This window comes from Eretmochelys imbricata, chromosome 2, assembly GCF_965152235.1.
Source record: "Eretmochelys imbricata isolate rEreImb1 chromosome 2, rEreImb1.hap1, whole genome shotgun sequence".
In the NCBI taxonomy this organism is placed as follows: Eukaryota; Metazoa; Chordata; order Testudines; family Cheloniidae; genus Eretmochelys; species Eretmochelys imbricata.
In genome coordinates, this window is record NC_135573.1 from 97,032,185 (window position 1) to 97,052,119 (window position 19,935).

The following is a 19,935-nucleotide window of genomic DNA, read 5'->3' on the forward strand; positions in this document are numbered from 1 at the left end:
TGTCATATGAAAGAACAACACCTGAATATTCTTTTTAATTGTAAATGGCACCAGTATTTAAACTAGACTTGAAACCTGGTTGATTAAAGCTGTTTATACACTGTCTCGTAAGTAGTTTACTATGACTGTATCCCTGACTAAAGATGGAGAGTGAGTTGTTCCTGAACACCTTGTTACCCAAACTGTAAAATACAAAACACCCCCTCAGATACTCCTCTCGTCAATGTGGTCATAACTTTTGTGAAAAAAAGGCAACAAGCCCAACATTTTCTATTTAGATTCATCTCTGGTGTCCACCATCATAGTGTCATCTAACTGCCACTAAAGATCAAACCAAAGATAGTTGCTAAAATAAGGCAATAGGACTGAATACACATAGAAAGCAGACATGATGAGTAAGGAGATGGCATTATCTAGTTACTTTTCAGAGTAAGCCTGTTCTGGAATTGTATATGTAAAGTTCCAGATAATCAGTTTTAAATAAAACATTCTTGATAGTTTGGATCTGAGCATATTTGCTTTAAATTTTTGTGCAAGTCATGTTAATAGGAACTTTTTTTTAGTAGAGACAAGGTGGCTCAGATAATATTTTTTATTGGACCAACTTCTGTTGATGAAAGAGACAAGCTTATGCCGAGCTCTTCTTCAGATCTGGGGCAGGTAATCAATGACAAAGCTAAATACAAGGGTGGAACCGATAAGGAGTTAACTCACATTGTAAGAGACAATTCAATGGGCAGTTAACAACTCTACAGTATTCAGAGTAACAGCCGTATTAGTCTGTATTTGCAAAAAGAAAAGGAGTACTTGTGGCACCTTAGAGACTAACCGATGAAGTGAGCTGTAGCTCACGAAAGCTTATGCTCAAATAAACTGGTTAGTCTCTAAAGTGCCACAAGTACTCCTTTTCTTTTTACCTGTACAGTAGTTGGACAAAGGAGGGTCAGTGAGTTGCAGATTGTTGTAACAAGCCATAAATCAAGTATTTATTAAGTCATTTTTGGTGTCTAGCAGAGTTATCAGTTTAAGTTCCCAGTCTTGTCTTATGAAGGTGTAGTGCAGGTTTCCTTTGAAGACAAAGACCAAGAGGTCAGATATGGAGTGATTTTTGTAAGAAGTGTTTGCCCTCAGGCGACATGGTGTTCTGTTTTGTTTTTAAATCAGCCGCAGGAACTAGGATGACTTCCCAATGGGCCACCGTGAGGAAGACTATCTGGTCAAATGCACCACAAAATCAATGACATATCGGAGACGCATCAATGATATTGTATCATCTGGACAGACATCCTAAACTCCCTCACAGATTTCCACCACAACTTCAATCACCACCACTCATCCATCAAACTCTCTCTAGAACAGTCCCACACCAGCATGAACTTCCTGAACACCATGATCAGCTTCAGCAATGGAACTATATCAAGAAACTCATGGATCACCACTCTTACCTTCACAGATTTAGTAACAACCCCAAGAAATTAGTTACCTACAGTCAGGCACTCAGATACCATGGAAATATGCTCCAAGAAGAAAACCCAGGATATACAACTTAACACACTTAAAACTGCCTTCACTAAACAAGGACACCATCATGGAACGGGCCATCCAAATACTCAGAGAACCCACTTCAACACAGGAAAAACAAAAACAAACAAACCAAAAACTTCTGACTGAACATCCCTAGTTGTCACCTACCACCCAACCCTGAAGCCCATATGCGTTATCATTAAACAATTACAATCCATACTCCATTCTGAAAGAAATCTTTCCCAACCCTCTCTTCTGGCCTTCAAACAATCGCTCCATACTCAACGTCAGAAGCAAGCTCCCCACAGATCAGGACTCACCAATTCAAGGTGGCATCAGACCCTGCCATAAAAACAGATGCAAAACCTGCAAACATATCATCTCCCATGCTACAGTGATCAATAACCATCCCCCAACACACGTTTCGAGATCCATGAGTCCTACACATACCTATCATGACATGTGGTGTACCTCATCCAGTGCACTAACTGCCCCAAAAACACCTATGTGGGTGAAACAAGACAATCACTACGCTCTTGAATGCACTCTCACAGAAAAAGGATAAAAGACAAAAAAAAATCACCTGGGGAGAACAATTTTCACTCCATATCTGACCTCTCAGTCCAGATATGCTAAACATTCGTATGCCCCTTCATGCTTCGGCCACCATTCCAGAGGACATGCTTCCATGCTAATGACGCTCGTAAAAAAAATAATGAATTAATTAAATTTGTGACTGAACTCCTTGGGGGAGAACAGTATGTGTCCTGTTCTGTTTTACCTGCATTCTGCCATATATTTCATGTTATAGCAGTCTCGGATGATGATCCAGCACATGTTCGTTTTAAGAAAAGTGTCACAGCTGATTTGACAAAACACAAAGAAGGTACCAATGTGAGATTTCTAACAGCACTCAACCCAAGGTTTAAGAATCTGAAGTGCCTTCCAAAATCTGAGAGGGACGAGATGTGCAGAATGCTTTCAGAAGTCTTAAAAGAGCAACACTCCAATGCGGAAACTACAGAACCCGAACTACCAAAAAAGAAAGTCAACCTTCTGCTGGTGGCATCTGACTCAGATGATGAAAACAAACATGCGTCGGTCTGCTCTGCTTTGGATCGTTATCGAGCAGAACCCGTCATCAGCATGGACACGTCTTCTGGAAAGGTGGTTGAAGCATGAAGGGACATATGAATCTTTAGCACATCTGGCACCTAAATATCTTGCAATGCCGGCTACAACAGTGCCATGCGAATCCTGTTCTCACTTGCAGGTGACATTGTAAACAAGACGTGGGCAGCATTATCTCCTGCAAAGTGTAACCAATCTTGTTTGTCTGAGCGATTGCCGGAAGTAGGACTGAGTGGACTTGTAGGTTTTAAAGTTTTACATTGTTTTATTTCTGAATGCAGTTATTTTTTGTACATAATTCTACATTTGTAAGTTCAACTTTCATTATAAAGAGATTGCACTACAGTACTTGTATTAGGTGAATTGAAATATAGTATTTCTTTTGTTTTTTACAGTGCAAATATTTGTAATCAAAAATAAATATAAAGTGAGCACTGTACACTTTGTATTCTGTGTTGTAACTGAAATCAATTTGAAAATGTAGAAAACATCCAAAAATATCTAAATAAATGGTATTCTATTATTGTTTACCAGCACAATTAATCACACGATTAATTTTTTTAATCGCCTGACATCCCTAGAGGATAGGGATTTGTTTCAAGATGCTTTGACAGAAACATTCTAACAGCAATTATTCTTTAGAATACTTTTTTAAAACACACATTTAAAATTATGACAAGTTAGTTTTTAGATTTGTAATACATTTGTTTCTTAAAGTTGGAGCAACAGTTTTATGCCAGAGTACACTAACCTCAGGATCTCTATCTACCCATAATGGAACTAGCCATGCCAGACCAAGCCGAGAAGGAACTTGCTCTTCACTTTTATCGTAAGGCAAGAACCAGAGATACACCCAGTCCTGATCAGAAAAAAAAAAAATGAAAAGGATTTATTTCAGACAGTAACAGTTCAAATTAACTCTGCCCTCCAACTATATAAGCTAATTTTTTCCCCCCTTTATTTCAGTACAAAGCACAATATTGTATGGCAAAGATTCTGGAGGCAAACTATAAAGCTTAACAATATTACTGTATGGTATAAAACACTTTTTGCATTATAAACGGAATTAAAATTAAAAATGTACTTGTCTGTAAGACAAGACTATTGTCTTCATATGGTATAATGGTTTCTAAATTAACAAAGAGAAATAAACGCTGAGCTAAGAGGAAAGGGTCACAGCTTAATTCTGTTGATTAGCTGCACAAGTGAGAAGTGCTATCCAAGACACTAACTTTAGTATCCTTGAACTGTGTAGTACTTTACTTCACCAGAAGCCCCCTTGATTTTATTGGGGCTATTTCCAGAGTAAAATACAATGCAATATGAGTAGCAGAATTAAAGACATCTGCTATCTGCACCCAGTGTGAACTAAATTTTTTTCAGTCTTAACAGAGAGCATTCCTATACTCGATTTTAGTCTCCCAAAATGAATTACAGTAAAATTCTGGCATTGTGTTTAGCCAGTTTAAGCTCAGGACCATGACTTCCACCTTACTCTTAACCCTAAGAAACTGAATTTGCAGAATATGGTCACAAGCACATTTGGACGTTACATTATGAGGATTTAATTAAAGAAAATGAAACCAGCTCATTAGTAGGAATTTTTAGCCAGTTTAATTTTTCACATAATCTAGAAAATTGCTTAGGTGCTTATCTACATCTGCACAAAGATGTAAGATATTTAATAGAGGAGTCCAGAACCTCAATGTGTTTATTTAGGCTCTGATATAGCACAAAGCTTAAGCACAGTCTTAAATTTAATAGGACTCACTCACACATTTAACATTAAGAACATGTTTCAGGACTTGAATCAGCATCTTGTACATCAACATTACCACAAGAAAGTTCTAATATTGTGCAGCATTCTGTTAAAAGAACCTTTATTTCCAGAACTGTTGGGCAAATCAAGGTTTTGTTTTGTTTTGTTTTCAACCGTACCGTTTCCAAGTACCAGAAGCAAACTCACTTAAAATAATTTTGAAGACACTATACTTATTACAAAAATATTTTAGAAGTAAGTACCATACTTTTAGTCCTGATTTACCACCCTTGCCTTTGAGTAGTACCTCATTCTGCAAGTACTTCCTCTTAAATCAGAAGGACTACTTGCAGGGTGATACTGCTCAGTAAGTAAGGTTAGCAGAATTGGACTTTAGCTAGTATATGTGGTACACTTAAAATAGTGATATTAGCATTCCCTAGAGTTCAAATTCAGTAATTTAAAGCATCACATTTCCAAGGAAAACATCAGTTAAAATTCAATTTTCTGCTCTCTAAAGTCAAGCAAAAATAGACTGTACGTTTGAACTCTGTCAGTAACAACGTGTCAATGCTTTAATCACACAGATGACAAACTAAGGGCAGCTCTCACCATATTTTTGGCTTGAGCCATCATTTCATGGGACAAGTGAAGCAAGCAAAGCACTGTGCTCTTTGTGACGCCTTTGCCCATGAAGGACATAGCATTTCCTCCCCATTCAACATAAAAAGATGAGATGACCTGTAATAAAATAAAAAATAAAAATAAAATAAAGCAACATAATTTCATGGTGGCTTTACTATGAGGAATACATAGATAAATACAAACAGTCCTGCAGACTTCAGTTAATTTAAATCATGACTAAGTGTAAATAGCAGCCTTTACCTGCAATTTTAGGAATATCTTACATTTCTATAAGCTACTTGGTCAGAGGTTCGTTTGTGTTCTGGCTGTACCCCAGTGTTCAATGTCCTTCCCTTCTCTTGGCTCTCACTCAGGTCTGCAATGTCCCTCATTTGTCTAGGGGCCTGGGACCTAATGGATCTTTTATGTGGTTGTGATGCACACAGTTATTCATGATCAGGTGTTTTTGTTCTGAGTCTTGTATTAGTATACCTGGGATTACAATGTATTGTTTAGGTAACATGCTCGATTTTTAGCCTTGACTAATTCACATATCCAGCTTGCCGCAAACCCTATATCCCAAGTTACTATTTTGTTTTAAAACATTCCCTTTGGATAACTTAAAAATAAAACTTCTTTTGCATGGCTGATAAAGACACACATACTTTACAGTTATGACCGTCAATTAAAATATTTTGTAGCTCTTTATAATTGTCCCTTGGATAGCAAGCCTTCCAATATTATGAAGAAATTATTTATGGTTGTCTGGGTTCTCAAAAAAAGGGGATGGTACGGATAATGTCTTACTTCTTGCTAAAAGTAAATTTGTTATTACAAGATTTCTGTAAAAAAAAAAGCTTCTGTGTTTAGTTGTTGGCGCTTTGTACAAAACTTGCACTACAGGAAGACGGTTTATATTGGGCAGTTTATTTTGACTTGCACTGATATAAATAGGAATTTTAATTTTAAACATCAAACATCAAAACCTGCTAAACAGTGATATGATCACAAAACTGATGTAACCATTAGGTGTAAGAATTACACCTAAAGAACATTTTCCATCAAAAACATTGCTATTATAACTTGCCTATTTGCCTGTCCTTCAGATCATCCCCTTCCATAAAAACCCTAAACCAACTCACTGTTAAGTTATCTGTTATATCTGGGTTCACTTGAAATTGCATGAAACTTACTGCAGACAGGACCTAAATGTTAGAAATTGGTTCCCTGTTGCCTTCATCCTAGCTGTTAATCTGACCACTTTCTATTACGTGACACCATCTATACTCTTGGTCCCATTTTTGATTCTACACTCCCATCTGAAGCTTTCATCAATCAAGTGGATCCAAATATTTTACTTCCACTTTAGGAACTTGCCAAATTGCTAAATCAGCTGTTGAACTCTATGTTTTTGTCTCATCACAACTTGATTACAGTAATCAGTTCTTTGCAGGACTTCCAGACATTGGTTGACTGTCTTCAGTTATTTCAGAAGCTGACAATTAAATTAAAAGTAAAATGTTTCTATCAGAATAGTCTTTTCACAGAGCTAGCAAAGCTGTCAACAATGTTTAAAATTTGAATCTTAAAGAATAACCTCTGATGTATCTCTTTTTTCACTCTTCATGATAACCTGTTGGAAGACCAAAGTTAAAATCTAGACAAACTGTTTTCCTCCACTTTGCAGCTACTCTACATTACTATAAGATTACTTAAGAGTACTAAATTATTTGTAATATTTTATTTTAGAAGACAGATAAGTTTTTTGGGGAGTGCAGGGGGGAGAATAATTCCATAGACTTTGACAACAAATGAAGGAACCAGAAAATGAAGGTTTGGGGCTTACAAACAATGAAATTATTTCTTTAGCCCACTATGCTTTCCCTAGTTTACCGCTATCTTACCTACTTACCTTTTTTTGCAGCTCTAAAGGACTTTTGCCACTAGGGAGATGTCCTGTGGATTTTTCCTCTTTGGTATTTCTTAATTATAAAACTCAGTCCAACACACAAAGGACATTCTGATTTTGAAAAAGTACTAGCCTTATTTACCTCCTATAATTTAGTGATACTCTTGTCTGAAACTAACAGGTACAAAAATGAGAGAACATAAGCACAAAGCAACACAAATTGGATTGATTTGTTTTTAATTTAGATTAATACTTGTCACTACAGATTGGTTTTAGTGTCCACCCAGAACATTTACATTCCACAGTTTAGTCTTCAGTTTATTTTTTGCCATATTGGAGATAAAAAAATAGGAAGAAAAAACCTTCCCCACTGTCTGGCTATGCCAGTAGAAGAGTAGGAGGCACTGCATGTGGTTTTAATTTAATTAAATATCTGGGATTACACACCAGATAAGACTGTACAGTGTAGGTAATTCCATGTGTGTTTATATTCTGGGGGCTGCTATCAGCCTTCCCCCTTTCCAATCCAGATCCCACTGACCTCACTACTTTAACCCCATTACCCACTCCTTGTATGGTGGTTAAGGGAACTATAAGAGAGGGGCTAACTCCCCATTATATTAGTCATAAGAACCCCGAATCCCCTTTCTCTGCTGCTTTAAAGGATTCTTCCTTTAAATCCTTTACCAATCAATTTTACCTGATCATCGTACCCATTCCATACGGTGTACCTGCACTGGACATTTTGCCACAAGCTTACATAACGAGTTGAGACATTAACCCCTTATGGCCTATTCCTCCTTTCATACCCTACCAGGCCCTAACCCATTGAGGGGAGGATAAAAATCCACCTGACCTCAGCCAATCTGATGGTGAGAGAAAATGCCTTCCCAGACCCCTGAGAAGAGCCATGACTAGCATAATGCCCACAGTAGGTACCAATGAAGTCTGCTACTTTAACCACTTCCATAGGTGGAACTGTGGGTGCTGCTAGCCTTGTCCAGGCTAAAGACGGCTTTGCCAGAACTGCCTTGGGTATAACTACACCCCTTTCTTAAGGCAGCTGTTATGAGGAGTGGACAGTTGTTGTCCCCCACTGACCTGGTCTGGCTCTACTGCGTCCTGCTTCTTTACCTGAACAGGTAATTGTACCGGGGAGAGGGGGCGCGGCGGAGAAGAGGGGCCTTAATGAGGGCAACAACCCTCTTCCTACCAACCTGCCGGAAAAGCCCTGTGCATGCAAAGGGAAATTCACCTTCTCCTTCCAGCCAAATAAAGGACCCCACTTCCTTATATGTAGTGAGGACATTATAAAAACAACTGTTTTACAACTAAAGCCAGAAAAGCAGAGCAACAAAAGTTGATATTTGGCATGAAAATAGTCCTCATTTGGCAAGACTTGAGAAGTTTGGGATTAAATTAATTTTGATTTCATCAATTAGATTCTTTGAAAATTATATATGCACAGTACATTTTGCATAGACTTTTACTAAGCTCATAAAGGAATCAATCCTATGTAATTATGTCAATGGACTTTTGTCATTTATTTAATTTGGAACAGGGTAAGGACCAAAGTGCACAGAGGGGGAAGACCATGCTGCACCTTCATACTTGAATAACTTAGCAGCTCACTTTGAAATGTAGTGGTGATGGTCAACATGTATACCTCATAAGGTATTAAAAGGTCCAGGGGAGGATCAAATGTGGCCAACTTACCAAACACAAAGACATTGAAATATACAATTTCAAACTGGGCAAAATGGATCTGCTTCACTCCACCACTCATAAGTTATTTGTTGATTTCTAACTGGTGAAGTAAAATATTTTTTTATCTGATACTCCTTCCCTGCAACTTGCATGGTGTACACACACCCAGAATTCATTCATTGTTCAGTTTTCGCTGAAATCTCTGTGCCACAAGAGTAACAAGTAAAATTTCCCAATAATCATATTTCATTTAACAAAACAAACATGGTTCACAAGAGTAATATGTACCTTGTTTTACGGTTGTTACCACAAATATACAAGTGATAACATAAGCTACTTACCTCAAGAAGACCTGTCAAATATTTCATACAAATTGTGAATGGCTCAGTTGTTGCAGAGTTTGAACTCCATCCTGGGTGTGCAGTGACATGGACCATTCCTCGTAATGTTCTCTCCAAAGAAGGCAATCCATAAAAGTGGGGTGCATCTGTTACCCGTAAACACTGTAGCAGTTTCAGAGCCAGCTGTGTTCGGACACAATCAGTAAGTTCCAAGCCCTTTCTGTTCCAAATAAAAAAGGCAAATGTATCAGATGGAAGTATAAAAGTTAACTTAATCATTATTATTTGATAGGATGCCAATGACATCTTATTGTTCCTGTAGTTCTATAAATCTAGGTATCAAATCTCTCGTATATGGTGAAGAAAAACAAAGTTTGGCATTTCCAGCTTCAAGTGTTTTTCAGTTCTAAAAGCCCCAAATTTCATTGTGAAGAAATAGGAACACTCACTCAAATAAAAAAATGGATGAATACAGAAAGAACCCTGTAATATACTAAACACCACACCAAAGAGAGGGAAAGAAAAACCCAGAATCATGGATCCCTTGTTATGAGAAGGAAAAAAAAGTGCCAAGTTCACTAGTTGCACTTTAAAAATTCACTCTGGTTTTAGAGATGATAAAGGTATCAGAGATATTTCCTGTAGTTAAAGTGCTACCAGGCTAGATTCCAGCTAAAAATGGTACAGTGTTATAGGCCATGAACCCAGGTGTTAAGCAAAATGTGGCAATCAGCAGGGATTTTTGTACAAAACAAAACAAACAAAAACCACCGCTCCCCCTCCTTTTTCTTAAAAAAAAAAAAAAGATGTATTCCTCACTTTTAAAGATAAAAATAAAATGAACTGGAGAAAAAAAAAAAAGACTATTGCTTTGAAGAAACCATAAACAGGTAAATTGTGACTAGCTTAGTTGTAAGGTGAATATTATAATTCCAAATTGGTTTGATGTTGGGAAAAGGTACAATTTTAAAAATATTTTGAATAAAACCACAGGTAGCAGTAAAGAGTTTTATTTAGGCAGAAACATAAAGTTAGGGATTTCTGGTTATTGTTTTAGGTATGGAGCCAAAATAATAGGAAATTCACACTGCTAATACCATGATTGCATAAATTAATGTGTAAACAGGTTAAGACCTTCTATAGGAGCTGAGAATCATGGATAAGGGCCAAACTGCCTATGGCTGAAATAATTAGGCCTGAAAAAAGAAATAGGGTAATAATTTAAACAACAAATATTTACTGATTTCTCATCTGTTGATGATATAATGTCTCAGTTACTTTGATGTCCCTTATTCACTTATAAATAACTCCCAGAAAGACAGCTGAGACAGCATCCACTCATGCATGTTTTATCAACTAATAAGTAGAAATGACAACTCCAACCCCTTCTCAGGTTACAACAAACTGAAAATATATTATTTGCTGTAACTAGAACTATTAGAGCCAACACCACAGATCCCAACCTCCATAAAAGTAGAAAGTACTCAAGCAATTTTAGTATAGAACAAGTGAAAGGGCCTAATGTTGGGCCTAACATCAAATGGCAGACATATTTTCCACTTCACAGTGAGGACTGAAGATACTTCCCTCCCATCACTCGTCCAGATACCTTAAATTATTTGGTCTCTAACCACCTATGAAGAAAGCTGGTTGTTGCCATGGCAAACGAAATTTTTGCAAAGTAATCATTTTCTCCTTTTTATTAAAAAAAGGAAAAAAGCCATGGCAGATACTGTAATTATTACTAGGGCTGTCAAGTGATTTAAAAAATTAATCGCAATTAATAGTGCTATTAAAAAAATAATCTTGATTAATCACGTCATTAATCGCGCTGTTAAACAATAATAGAATACCATTTATTTAAATATTTTTGGAAATTTTCTACATTTTCAAATATATTGATTTCAGTTACAACACAGAATACAAAGTGTACAGTGCTCACTTTATTTTTAGTATTTTTCAATTCACCTCATACAAGTACTGTAGTGCAGTCTCTATTATGAAAGTTGAACTTACAAGTGTAGAATTATGTACAAAAAACCCCTACATTCAAAAATAAAAAATGTAAAACTTGAGCCTACAAGTCCACTCAGTCCTACCAATTGCTCAGATAATCAAGTTTGTTTATATTTGCAGAAGATAATGCTGCCTGCTTCTTATTTATGTCACCTGAAAGTGGACCAGTGAATGGCACCGTTGTAGCCGGAGCCACTAGATATTTACATGCCAGATGCGCTGAAGATTCATATGTCCCTTGATGCTTCAACCATGATTCCAAAGGACATGCATTCATGCTGATGACATGTTTCTGCTTGGTAACTATCCAAAGCAGTGCTGATCAACACATGTTCATTTTCATCATCGGAGTCAGATGCCACCAGCAGAAGACTGATTTTCTTTTTTGGTATTTTGGGTTCTGTAGTTTCTGCATTGGAGTCTTCCTCTTTTAAGATTTCTGAAAGCATGCTCCATACCTTGTCCCTCTCAGATTTTAGAAGGCACTTCAGATTCTTAAATCTTGGGTTGAGTGCTGTAGCTATCTTAAAATTTTCACAATGGTATCATCTTTGCATTTTGTCAAATTTGCAGTGAACGTGTTCTTAAAATGAACAACATATGCTGGGTCATCATCCGAGTCTGCTATAACATAAAATATATGGCAGAATGAGGGTAAAACAGATCAGGAGACATACAATTCTCCCCCCAGGAGTTCAGTCACAAATTTAATTAATGCTTTTTTTTTTTTTTTTTCAAATGAGTGTCATCAGCATGGAAGCACATCCTCTGGAACAGTGGCCGAAGCATGAAGAGTCATATGAATCTTTAGTGCATCTGGCACGTAAATATCTTGCGACGCCAGCTACAACAGTGCTATGCGAATGCCTGTTCTCACTTTCTGGTGACGTTGTAATTAAGAAGTGGGCAGCATTCTCTCCCATAAATGTAAACAAACTTGTTTCTCTTAGTGATTGGATGAATAAGAAGTAGAACTGAGTGGATTTGTAGGCTCTAAAGTTTTTATTTGCTTGTTTTTGAGTGCAATTATGTAACAAAAAAACCCTATATTTGTAACTTGCACTTTCATGACAAAGAGATTGTATTGCAGTACTTGTATGAGGTGAATTGAAAAATACTATTTCTTTTATTATTTTTACAGTGCAAATGTTTGTAATCAAAAATAATATACAGTGAGCACTGTACATTGTGTTGTAATTGAAATCCATATATTTGAAAATGTAGAAAAACATCCAAAAATATTTAATACATTTCAATTGGTATTCTGTTGATTAATCGCAATGAATCTTTTTAGTCACAAATTAATTTTTTTGACTTAATCGCGTGAAGTAACTGCAATTGACAGCCCTAATTATTACTATATATGCACACATATAAAATGTGACTATATATTGTGTATATTGTATGTATTTCATTATAAATAGACACATGCCTACACACAACAGGTTATACAATTACCAAAATGTTTCCATTTAGCTAGAATCTTGAAATTTGGTACATTCATTAGGTTGGATTGCTAAGTACAGAAAATAGCCCAAATTTGAAATGTGACCCTTCAACAAATTACTAAAAAATGAATAGTTTTTATCAGATTTCTGTGTTTCACCTCTTTATAGACATACAGAATACCAGAGGAAATTACAAAAGTTATATGCAAGGGAGCCACGATGGGATGAGACCTCCAACTTGAAGAAATGAAGATTATAGTTCACCAGTTTTATTTAGTGGGTTTTACACAATACATTTTCCATACTTTTTTTTTTTTAAAGAATTATAAAATATAATACATGCAGCTGTTTAAGGGCCTGATTCAAAGCTTATTGCGATCAATGAAACGGAAAGACTTCCACTGACTCCAACGGGCTTTGGATCCGGCCCTGCAAGACCATGCATAATTGAAGACATATTCAATTAGAGCTGATACACTAAGGTTTGTCTACATAAATGTTTAGTTTGCAGCATACTGGGGCGTAAATCTAGTCCGCACTAGTCTGCCGCACAGTGTGCCCATGCGAATTCTGCTGCCATGCACTAGAAGTTCCCTGGTGCACTTTAATCTACCCTGCTTTGAAACGGGGGTAGATTAAAGTGCACCAGGGAACTTTTAGTGAGTGGCAGCAGGGTCCACACGGACACTTAGTATGCAGCACACTAGTGAAAGGTAATTTCAGACCACTGCTTGCCACAAACTAAGTGTTCATTTAGACAAGCCCTTAGTTGCAAAATATCTGAATATGGAAAGTGACCTTATTCCATCCACTATCAAGTTCTGATACTTTCACAACCTTTAAAGGCATGCACGTATGCAGCACACTAGTGAAAGGTAATTTCAGACCCCTGCTTGCCACAAACTAAGTGTTCATTTAGACAAGCCCTTAGTTGCAAAATATCTGAATATGGAAAGTGACCTTATTCCATCCACTATCAAGTTCTGATACTTTCACAATCTTTAAAGGCATGCACGCAACAATATGTTCATGTGACATTAATGTAACATTTCTATCACTGTTACAGTCTTTCAATGTATAACAAATAACAGTTTGATAATTAATGTATGCTGTTATTTTATTTTAAAATAATTAAACTAAATGTCACAGTTTTTACCAATCTGAACTCACAGGTGACTCTGCCAATAATCACATCTGTCCAAAGGGCAGACTGCTGTGAACTAATATGTGCAATTGTATCATTAATTCTTTCAGAGGCTCATACTAGCAATAAGCCAGGTCTAAGCGGTAGCCCAATTTATAGCCTGGCCATAGTCCAGGGGTTCTCAAACTGGGGGTCAGGACCCCTCAGGGGGTCGTGAAGTTATTACAGGGGGGTTTCCAAGCTGTCAGCCTTCACCCCAAACCCCGTCTTGCCTCCAGCTTTTATATATTTAACACCATTATAAATAAGTATTTTTAATTTATAAAGTGGGGGGGGTCGCACTCAGAGGCTTAGAATCATAGAATATCAGGGTTGGAAGGGACCTCAGGAGATCATCTAGTCCAACCCCCTGCTCAAAGCAGGACCAATCCCCAACTAAATCATCCCAGCCAGGGCTTTGTCAAGCCTGACCTTAAAAACCTCAAAGAAAGGAGATTCCACCACCTCCCTAGGTAGCGCATTCCAGTGCTTCACCACCCTCCCAGTGAAAAAGTTTTTTCTAATATCCAACCTAAACCTCCCCCACTGCAACTTGAGACCATTTCCCCTTGTTCTGTCATCTGCTACCACTGAGAACAGTCTAGAGCCATCCTCTTTGGAACCCCCTTTCAGGTAGTTGAAAGCAGCTATCAAATCCCCCCTCATTCTTCTCTTCTGCAGACTAAACAATCCCAGTTCCCTCGACCTCTCCTCATAAGTCATGTGTTCCAGTCCCTTAATCGTTTTTGTTGCCCTCCACTGGATGCTTTCCAATTTTTCCACATCCTTCTTGTAGTGTGGGGCCCAAAACTGGACACAGTTGAATAGAGCGGAATGATCACATCCCTCGATCTGCTGGCAATGCCCCTACTTATAACAGCCCAAAATGCCAGTCAACTTCTTGTTCACTGTTGACTCATATCCAGCTTCTTGTTCACTATAACCCCTAGGTCCTTTTCTGCAGAACTGCTGCCGAGCCATTCGGTCCCTAGTCTGTAGCGGTGCATGGGATTCTTCCGTCCTAAGTGCAGGACTCTGCACTTGTCCTTGTTGAACCTCATCAGATTTCTTTTGGCCCAATCCTTTAATTTGTCTAGGTCCCTCTGTATCTTATCCCTACCCTCCAGTGTATCTACCTCTCCTCCCAGTTTAGTGTCATCTGCAAACTTGTTGAGGGTGCAGTCCACACCATCCTCCAGATCTTTAATGAAGATATTGAATAAAACCGGCTCTAGGACCGATGACCCTTGGGGCACTCCACTTGATACCGGCTGCCAACTAGACATGGAGCCATTGATCATCACCCGTTGAGCCCAATGATCTAGCCAGCTTTCTACCCACCTTATAGTCCATTCATCCAACCCATACTTCTTTAACTTGCTGGCAAGAACACTGTAGAAGACTGTACCAAAGCTTTGCATAGAGGGGAATGCCAGCATATGAATATTATGATAACACATAATAATAACACATATCAAAAGCTTTGCATAGAGGGGCATTGCCAGCAGATCGAGGGATGTGATCATTCCCCTCTATTCAAACAGGAATAACACGTCCACCGCTTCCCCCTCATCCACAAAGCCAGTTATCTCGTCATAGAAACCAATTAGATTAGTCAGGCATGACTTGCCCTTGGCGAATTCTGTTCCTGATCACTTTCCTCTCCTCTAAGTGCTTCAGAATTGATTCCTTGAGGACCTGCTCCATGAGGCTTGCTACGTGAAAGGGATCACCAATACAAATGTTTGTTAACCACTGCCACAGTCTGATCTTTCGGAGTCAAATAAAAACTGATTTGACTAAATAAGTCTGTTCATGTTCATAAAATATACATAATCATGTATACAGTGGGGAGAGGGTATTTAAAAAAATACATGGGAACTATGTAGTTGCAATCTATTTCTATTGTGCCACCAAGGACTTATAATTATATTACTCTACTATTACTATACTATAACTATTACTATATTACTAAATATTACTATATTTCAGCTACCATATACTTGAACCCTGAATCATGTGGACAGATCCTCTTATACTGTACCTGTCAGTAACTGATGTGAAGCAGAGTAGCAACGTGTTAAAGAGACCAATCAGTTCTTTCTGCAGTTGTTGCCTGACAGCAGTCTGTATGTCATCTGTTTCATCCTGCACCTGGGATTCAGATTGCACCAGAAGGTCTAGCAGTGAACTTGAATTCTAAAGAGGGGAACAACATTCAAATCTTTGATTCCTATTCTAATACCCTGTCTACTGAGAATTTTTTTTTTTGGTCCACTTATTATAAGTTACAATTTAGTATAATAATTTCATTAAAGAATATTTCTTTTAAAAACCTGAAATGTATAATTTTCTATTAGGTCTGCCAGTCTACTAAGCAGTACACAAGGAAAGTTCTGATCATTAAGTCATAGTACACTGCATTATGAAGCAGTACTATTCAAGATAATGCAAATGTCACATGAATTATTTCCCTGAGATTCCAAAAAGCAGGTGAAAGATACACACATGCAATTGAGATATTAGTTCAAATTATATCCTCCTGTTTTACTACATCTCCTGAAAGACTCAATCTGATGGCTTTTAGTTGTTAATATATTTTATATTTAATGGGCTATCTTTTCAACAGTGCTCAGGTTCCCATTTAGGGAGATGGAGTGATCAGATTTTCATAATCAGTGAGAGCAACGGGGACTGGTGGATGCTGAATACTCACTTTTATGCTTAGATTACATTTCATTAGTATTCTTTAAAATGCAGAAGGTATGCCCTATGCAGGATCTCTTCCAAGGTAGAAAACCAAATAAATTATCCTTCTTCTAGGCCCATGTAGTTTAAAAAATAAAGCAACTAGTATCTTATGAGCTCAAGCACCTAAAAGTACTGCAGACTTCATCCTTGGTTAATAGTATTTTACTATCAGTTTTTCGTAGTATCACTTCAAAACAAGTTTTATTTATGAGCAACAGACAATCAGCAGTCAGTCCAAATAGAGAATGTACTGCCACCATTTAAGTAATATCATTACTACGGGGCATAAGCCTAACACTGAAATCATAGAGGTATATGAGTAGAAACCCATCATCATCAAAGCAACACTTGCCATCAGAAAAGTCATTCACACAATAACCAAAAAAAAAGAAAGCAAAACCTTTTACAATTGTTTGATGTTAAATCATCAAATTATTAGAAGTTGTGGTACAGACTACAAGGTAACCTATCACTACTAATGATAAATTGAATTGTAGTTCTTTATTTTGTAAAAACAATATAATTTTCTTTAAAACAGCAGAAACCACTTTGCTGTTTTCCCACCAGGAATGCTTTAACCAAAAGCAAACAACAAACAAAATCAAGATGCCTTTTAAAGGCTATATTTGTGGATGGTTTGCAGCTATACCACTTTGTGAAGTCTGCAATTTATATTTTCCCCTAGGTATAGTCTTACATGTTTAAACAGTACCTCCAGAATCCACTTTAGATGTTCTACCTCCAAACTCTTCCTCTGTTCCCTAAGCAACTTGTTTAGAAAACTTAAGACATCAGCCAGAAGCTTCTCATCTTCTGTAGAAGCTGGAAGTACTTGCAGAAACCTTTGGTACAAACAAACAGTATAACTACGGATTTCACTTTCATATCTGAAGCACATGACTTGAGATCTGAAATTCCAACATGATATAAAATATCCATTAATGTACTGCCACTATGGACTTCTCTACAGTAAGGATTAAATTTAGAGAAATGAACAGAAGACAGGGAAAGAGCTATTAACACTTAAATATACTACCAAAACTAACTAAAGGGGAAAAAAAGCCGAATTAGCTGCTTTCTTTTGTAGAATTCACCTTTTAAATTCAGTTGTTTTAGTCATTTACTTTTTAGATTTTGCTCCTTTTCTAAGTGTAAATTATATATACTTGGCAATTAAGAAGCCAATTCCTTTTTAACATTTTTTTTTTAAATACTGAAAGCAGAGGATCTTTTCTTATCACTTTATTCTGTGGAGAAAAGATTATTAGGAAAACTCCAAGTATACTATACATCTTAAAGCTTAGATACTTAATATTACAGGGGCAGCTGGTAGCAACATCTATTTAGGTTGCTTAACATTTTCCATCATGTAAGATTTTTGACCTTTTCCATAAGAAGCCCTCACATTTCCATTGTTTGTAGCAGGCCTTTGCTATTCACCAGGGGAAATACTTTCACAGAGAAGCATTTTTTCTTTGTCCCAGGCAATTCCATTTAGATTTAGCTGAGTTCTAAAGTATTCAAATCACCATTTTCCATCTCACTTGCTTTCATCAGAAATGTTTTGGTAGTGTGCCAACATTAATGAAGATTCCAAGACTGGCTAAACCTGCCACAGTAGTATTAGCAACATCACAGATACACCTGTGAGCTGCCAGAATTGCTGCTATGTGGAGAGGTGTGTGAGAAGAGAAGGGAGAAAGCCAGGCTTCCCCCCACAATCCCTCCGGCCTACTTCGCCCATTCTCAGCTCCAGAGTTCCATTCCCTAGTCTCATCTCCATCCCCCATGCCCCAAACCACACAGGACAAGAGCTTCTTCAACTCCTGCATGCAGGGAGCCAAGAGAGAGAGCCGAGCCAAGCTTTTCCTGGAGCCGCTCCCTTCCTCCTTAACTCCCAGGAAGGGAGAGCAATTACTGAGCTGGGCTCCACTTGTAATCCCCTTAGACCTAGCATATGGCCCCAGCAGTCCATTATTACGGGGCAGGAGCCTCCCCCATGCCTGGGTAGGGAAGAGAGCTAGCTGGGCTCTCCCTGACTGCATTCTGGACCCAGCACATGGTGCCAGCAGCCCATCCTGTCCTCTTCTGGATTAAGATACAGCTAATGTATTTAGTCCTGTAGCTCAAAAAGTAGCAGTCTGTGCTACAGTCATGAAGGCTATGGGTTCTAATACTGTTGATGATGCATGATGGGGAGCATGTTAGTTATACATGTAGAGAAAACGGTCACCTACCTTTCGTAACTGTTGTTCTTCGAGATGTGTTGCTCATGTCCATTCCATTCTAGGTGTGTGCACGCCCACGTGTATGGTTATCGGAGATTTTCACCTTAGCGGTATCCATAAGGCAGGCTGTGGCTCCCCCTGGAGTGCCGCGCTCATGTGCTAGTATATCAGGCACCACCGGCCCTATGGCTTCTCAGTTCCTTCTTGCCAGCAACTCCGACAGAGGGGCAGGAGGGCAGATTATGGAATGGACATCTTGAAGAACAACGGTTATGAAAGGTAGGTAACCATTTTTTCTTCTTCTAGTGCTTGCTCATGTCGATTCCATTCTAGGTGATGCACAAGCAGTATCAATGGAGATGAGGTCAGAGTTCGTGGTCTTGCAGCACTGCTCTCCCAAAGCCAGTGTCATCTTCAGTTTGCTAGGCAAGCGAATAACAAGACGCGAATGTGTGGACAGATGACCAGGGATCTCTTGGATTGGTACCTGTGCTAGGAAGGCCAGGTGGACCTTGACTGATGACAGAAACAAACCTTGGAGTTTGAGGTGCAGCAGATAATCCAGGATCTCCTGCAGCGGGGCCTGCTCGTCCTGCATACACCATTCTGAGGCCCAATATGTGAACCTTTTCCATTTGGACAGATAAGTTGCTCTGGTAGAGGGTTTCCTGCTACCCAGCAAGACCTGCTGAACATGGGATGAGCATGCCCATTTGTCTGCACTTAGCCCTGCAATAACCAAGCCAGCAAGTGCAGTGCCACCAGGTTCGGGTGCAAAAGGCTGCTGTGATTCTGGGACAGCAGATCCGGCCAGAAGGGCAGCTACAGCAGGGCGGCTACCAAAAGGCTCAGCAACATGTCGAACGAGTGCTGGCAAGACAATGTGGGAGCTATTAAGATAATACTTGCTCTGTCTTGCTTGATCTTCACAAGGACCTTGTGAATCAACGGCACTGGTGGGAATGCATACAGCGCCCCCAACCATGGAAAGAGAAATGCATCTGATAGGAAGACCCTGTCCATCCCTAGAATCAAACAGAACACAGGTGTGCCATGACCTCATCAGGGATACTGTTCCTGACAGCTTAGTCCATCCTCGTGTAGAATATTGGTTTAAAGAGCTTCTAAATCCATGGTAGCCAGGATGGCATTTTCAGGAAGATCATGAATGGACTGTAGTTTCCTCACGAAGTCGGTGGTGTCTCGAAGATACCTAGGAGTGCTGGTAGCGTAGGGTCTGAGGAGAGAGTCCAAATAGCCAGATAATCCTGCTATCAGGGTGCCAATGCCTCAGATGATGGGGTGTCCACGATT

The 19,935-nt window shown here is 38.5% G+C and overlaps 1 protein-coding gene across 7 annotated transcripts in view; it reads right to left on the reverse strand.

Annotated features, from left to right (window-relative positions):
- RTTN (rotatin) overlaps positions 1-19,935 on the reverse strand; it is a 149,992-nt gene that overhangs the window by 67,107 nt on the left and 62,950 nt on the right. For 6 of the 7 annotated variants that reach the window (XR_013345173.1, XM_077810486.1, XM_077810487.1 and 3 more), the window contains 5 exons: positions 17,091-17,235; positions 15,687-15,841; positions 8,996-9,215; positions 5,027-5,155; positions 3,407-3,514 (listed from right to left, as the gene is read on the reverse strand). Coding sequence is in view for 6 of the 7 variants with exons in the window: in XM_077810486.1 (XP_077666612.1) it covers positions 3,407-3,514; positions 5,027-5,155; positions 8,996-9,215; positions 15,687-15,841; positions 17,091-17,235 (757 nt within the window). In the remaining variant the exon portion in view is untranslated. The remainder of the gene's footprint in view (positions 1-3,406; positions 3,515-5,026; positions 5,156-8,995; positions 9,216-15,686; positions 15,842-17,090; positions 17,236-19,935) is intronic. The other variant, XM_077810485.1, reaches the window with a different exon arrangement.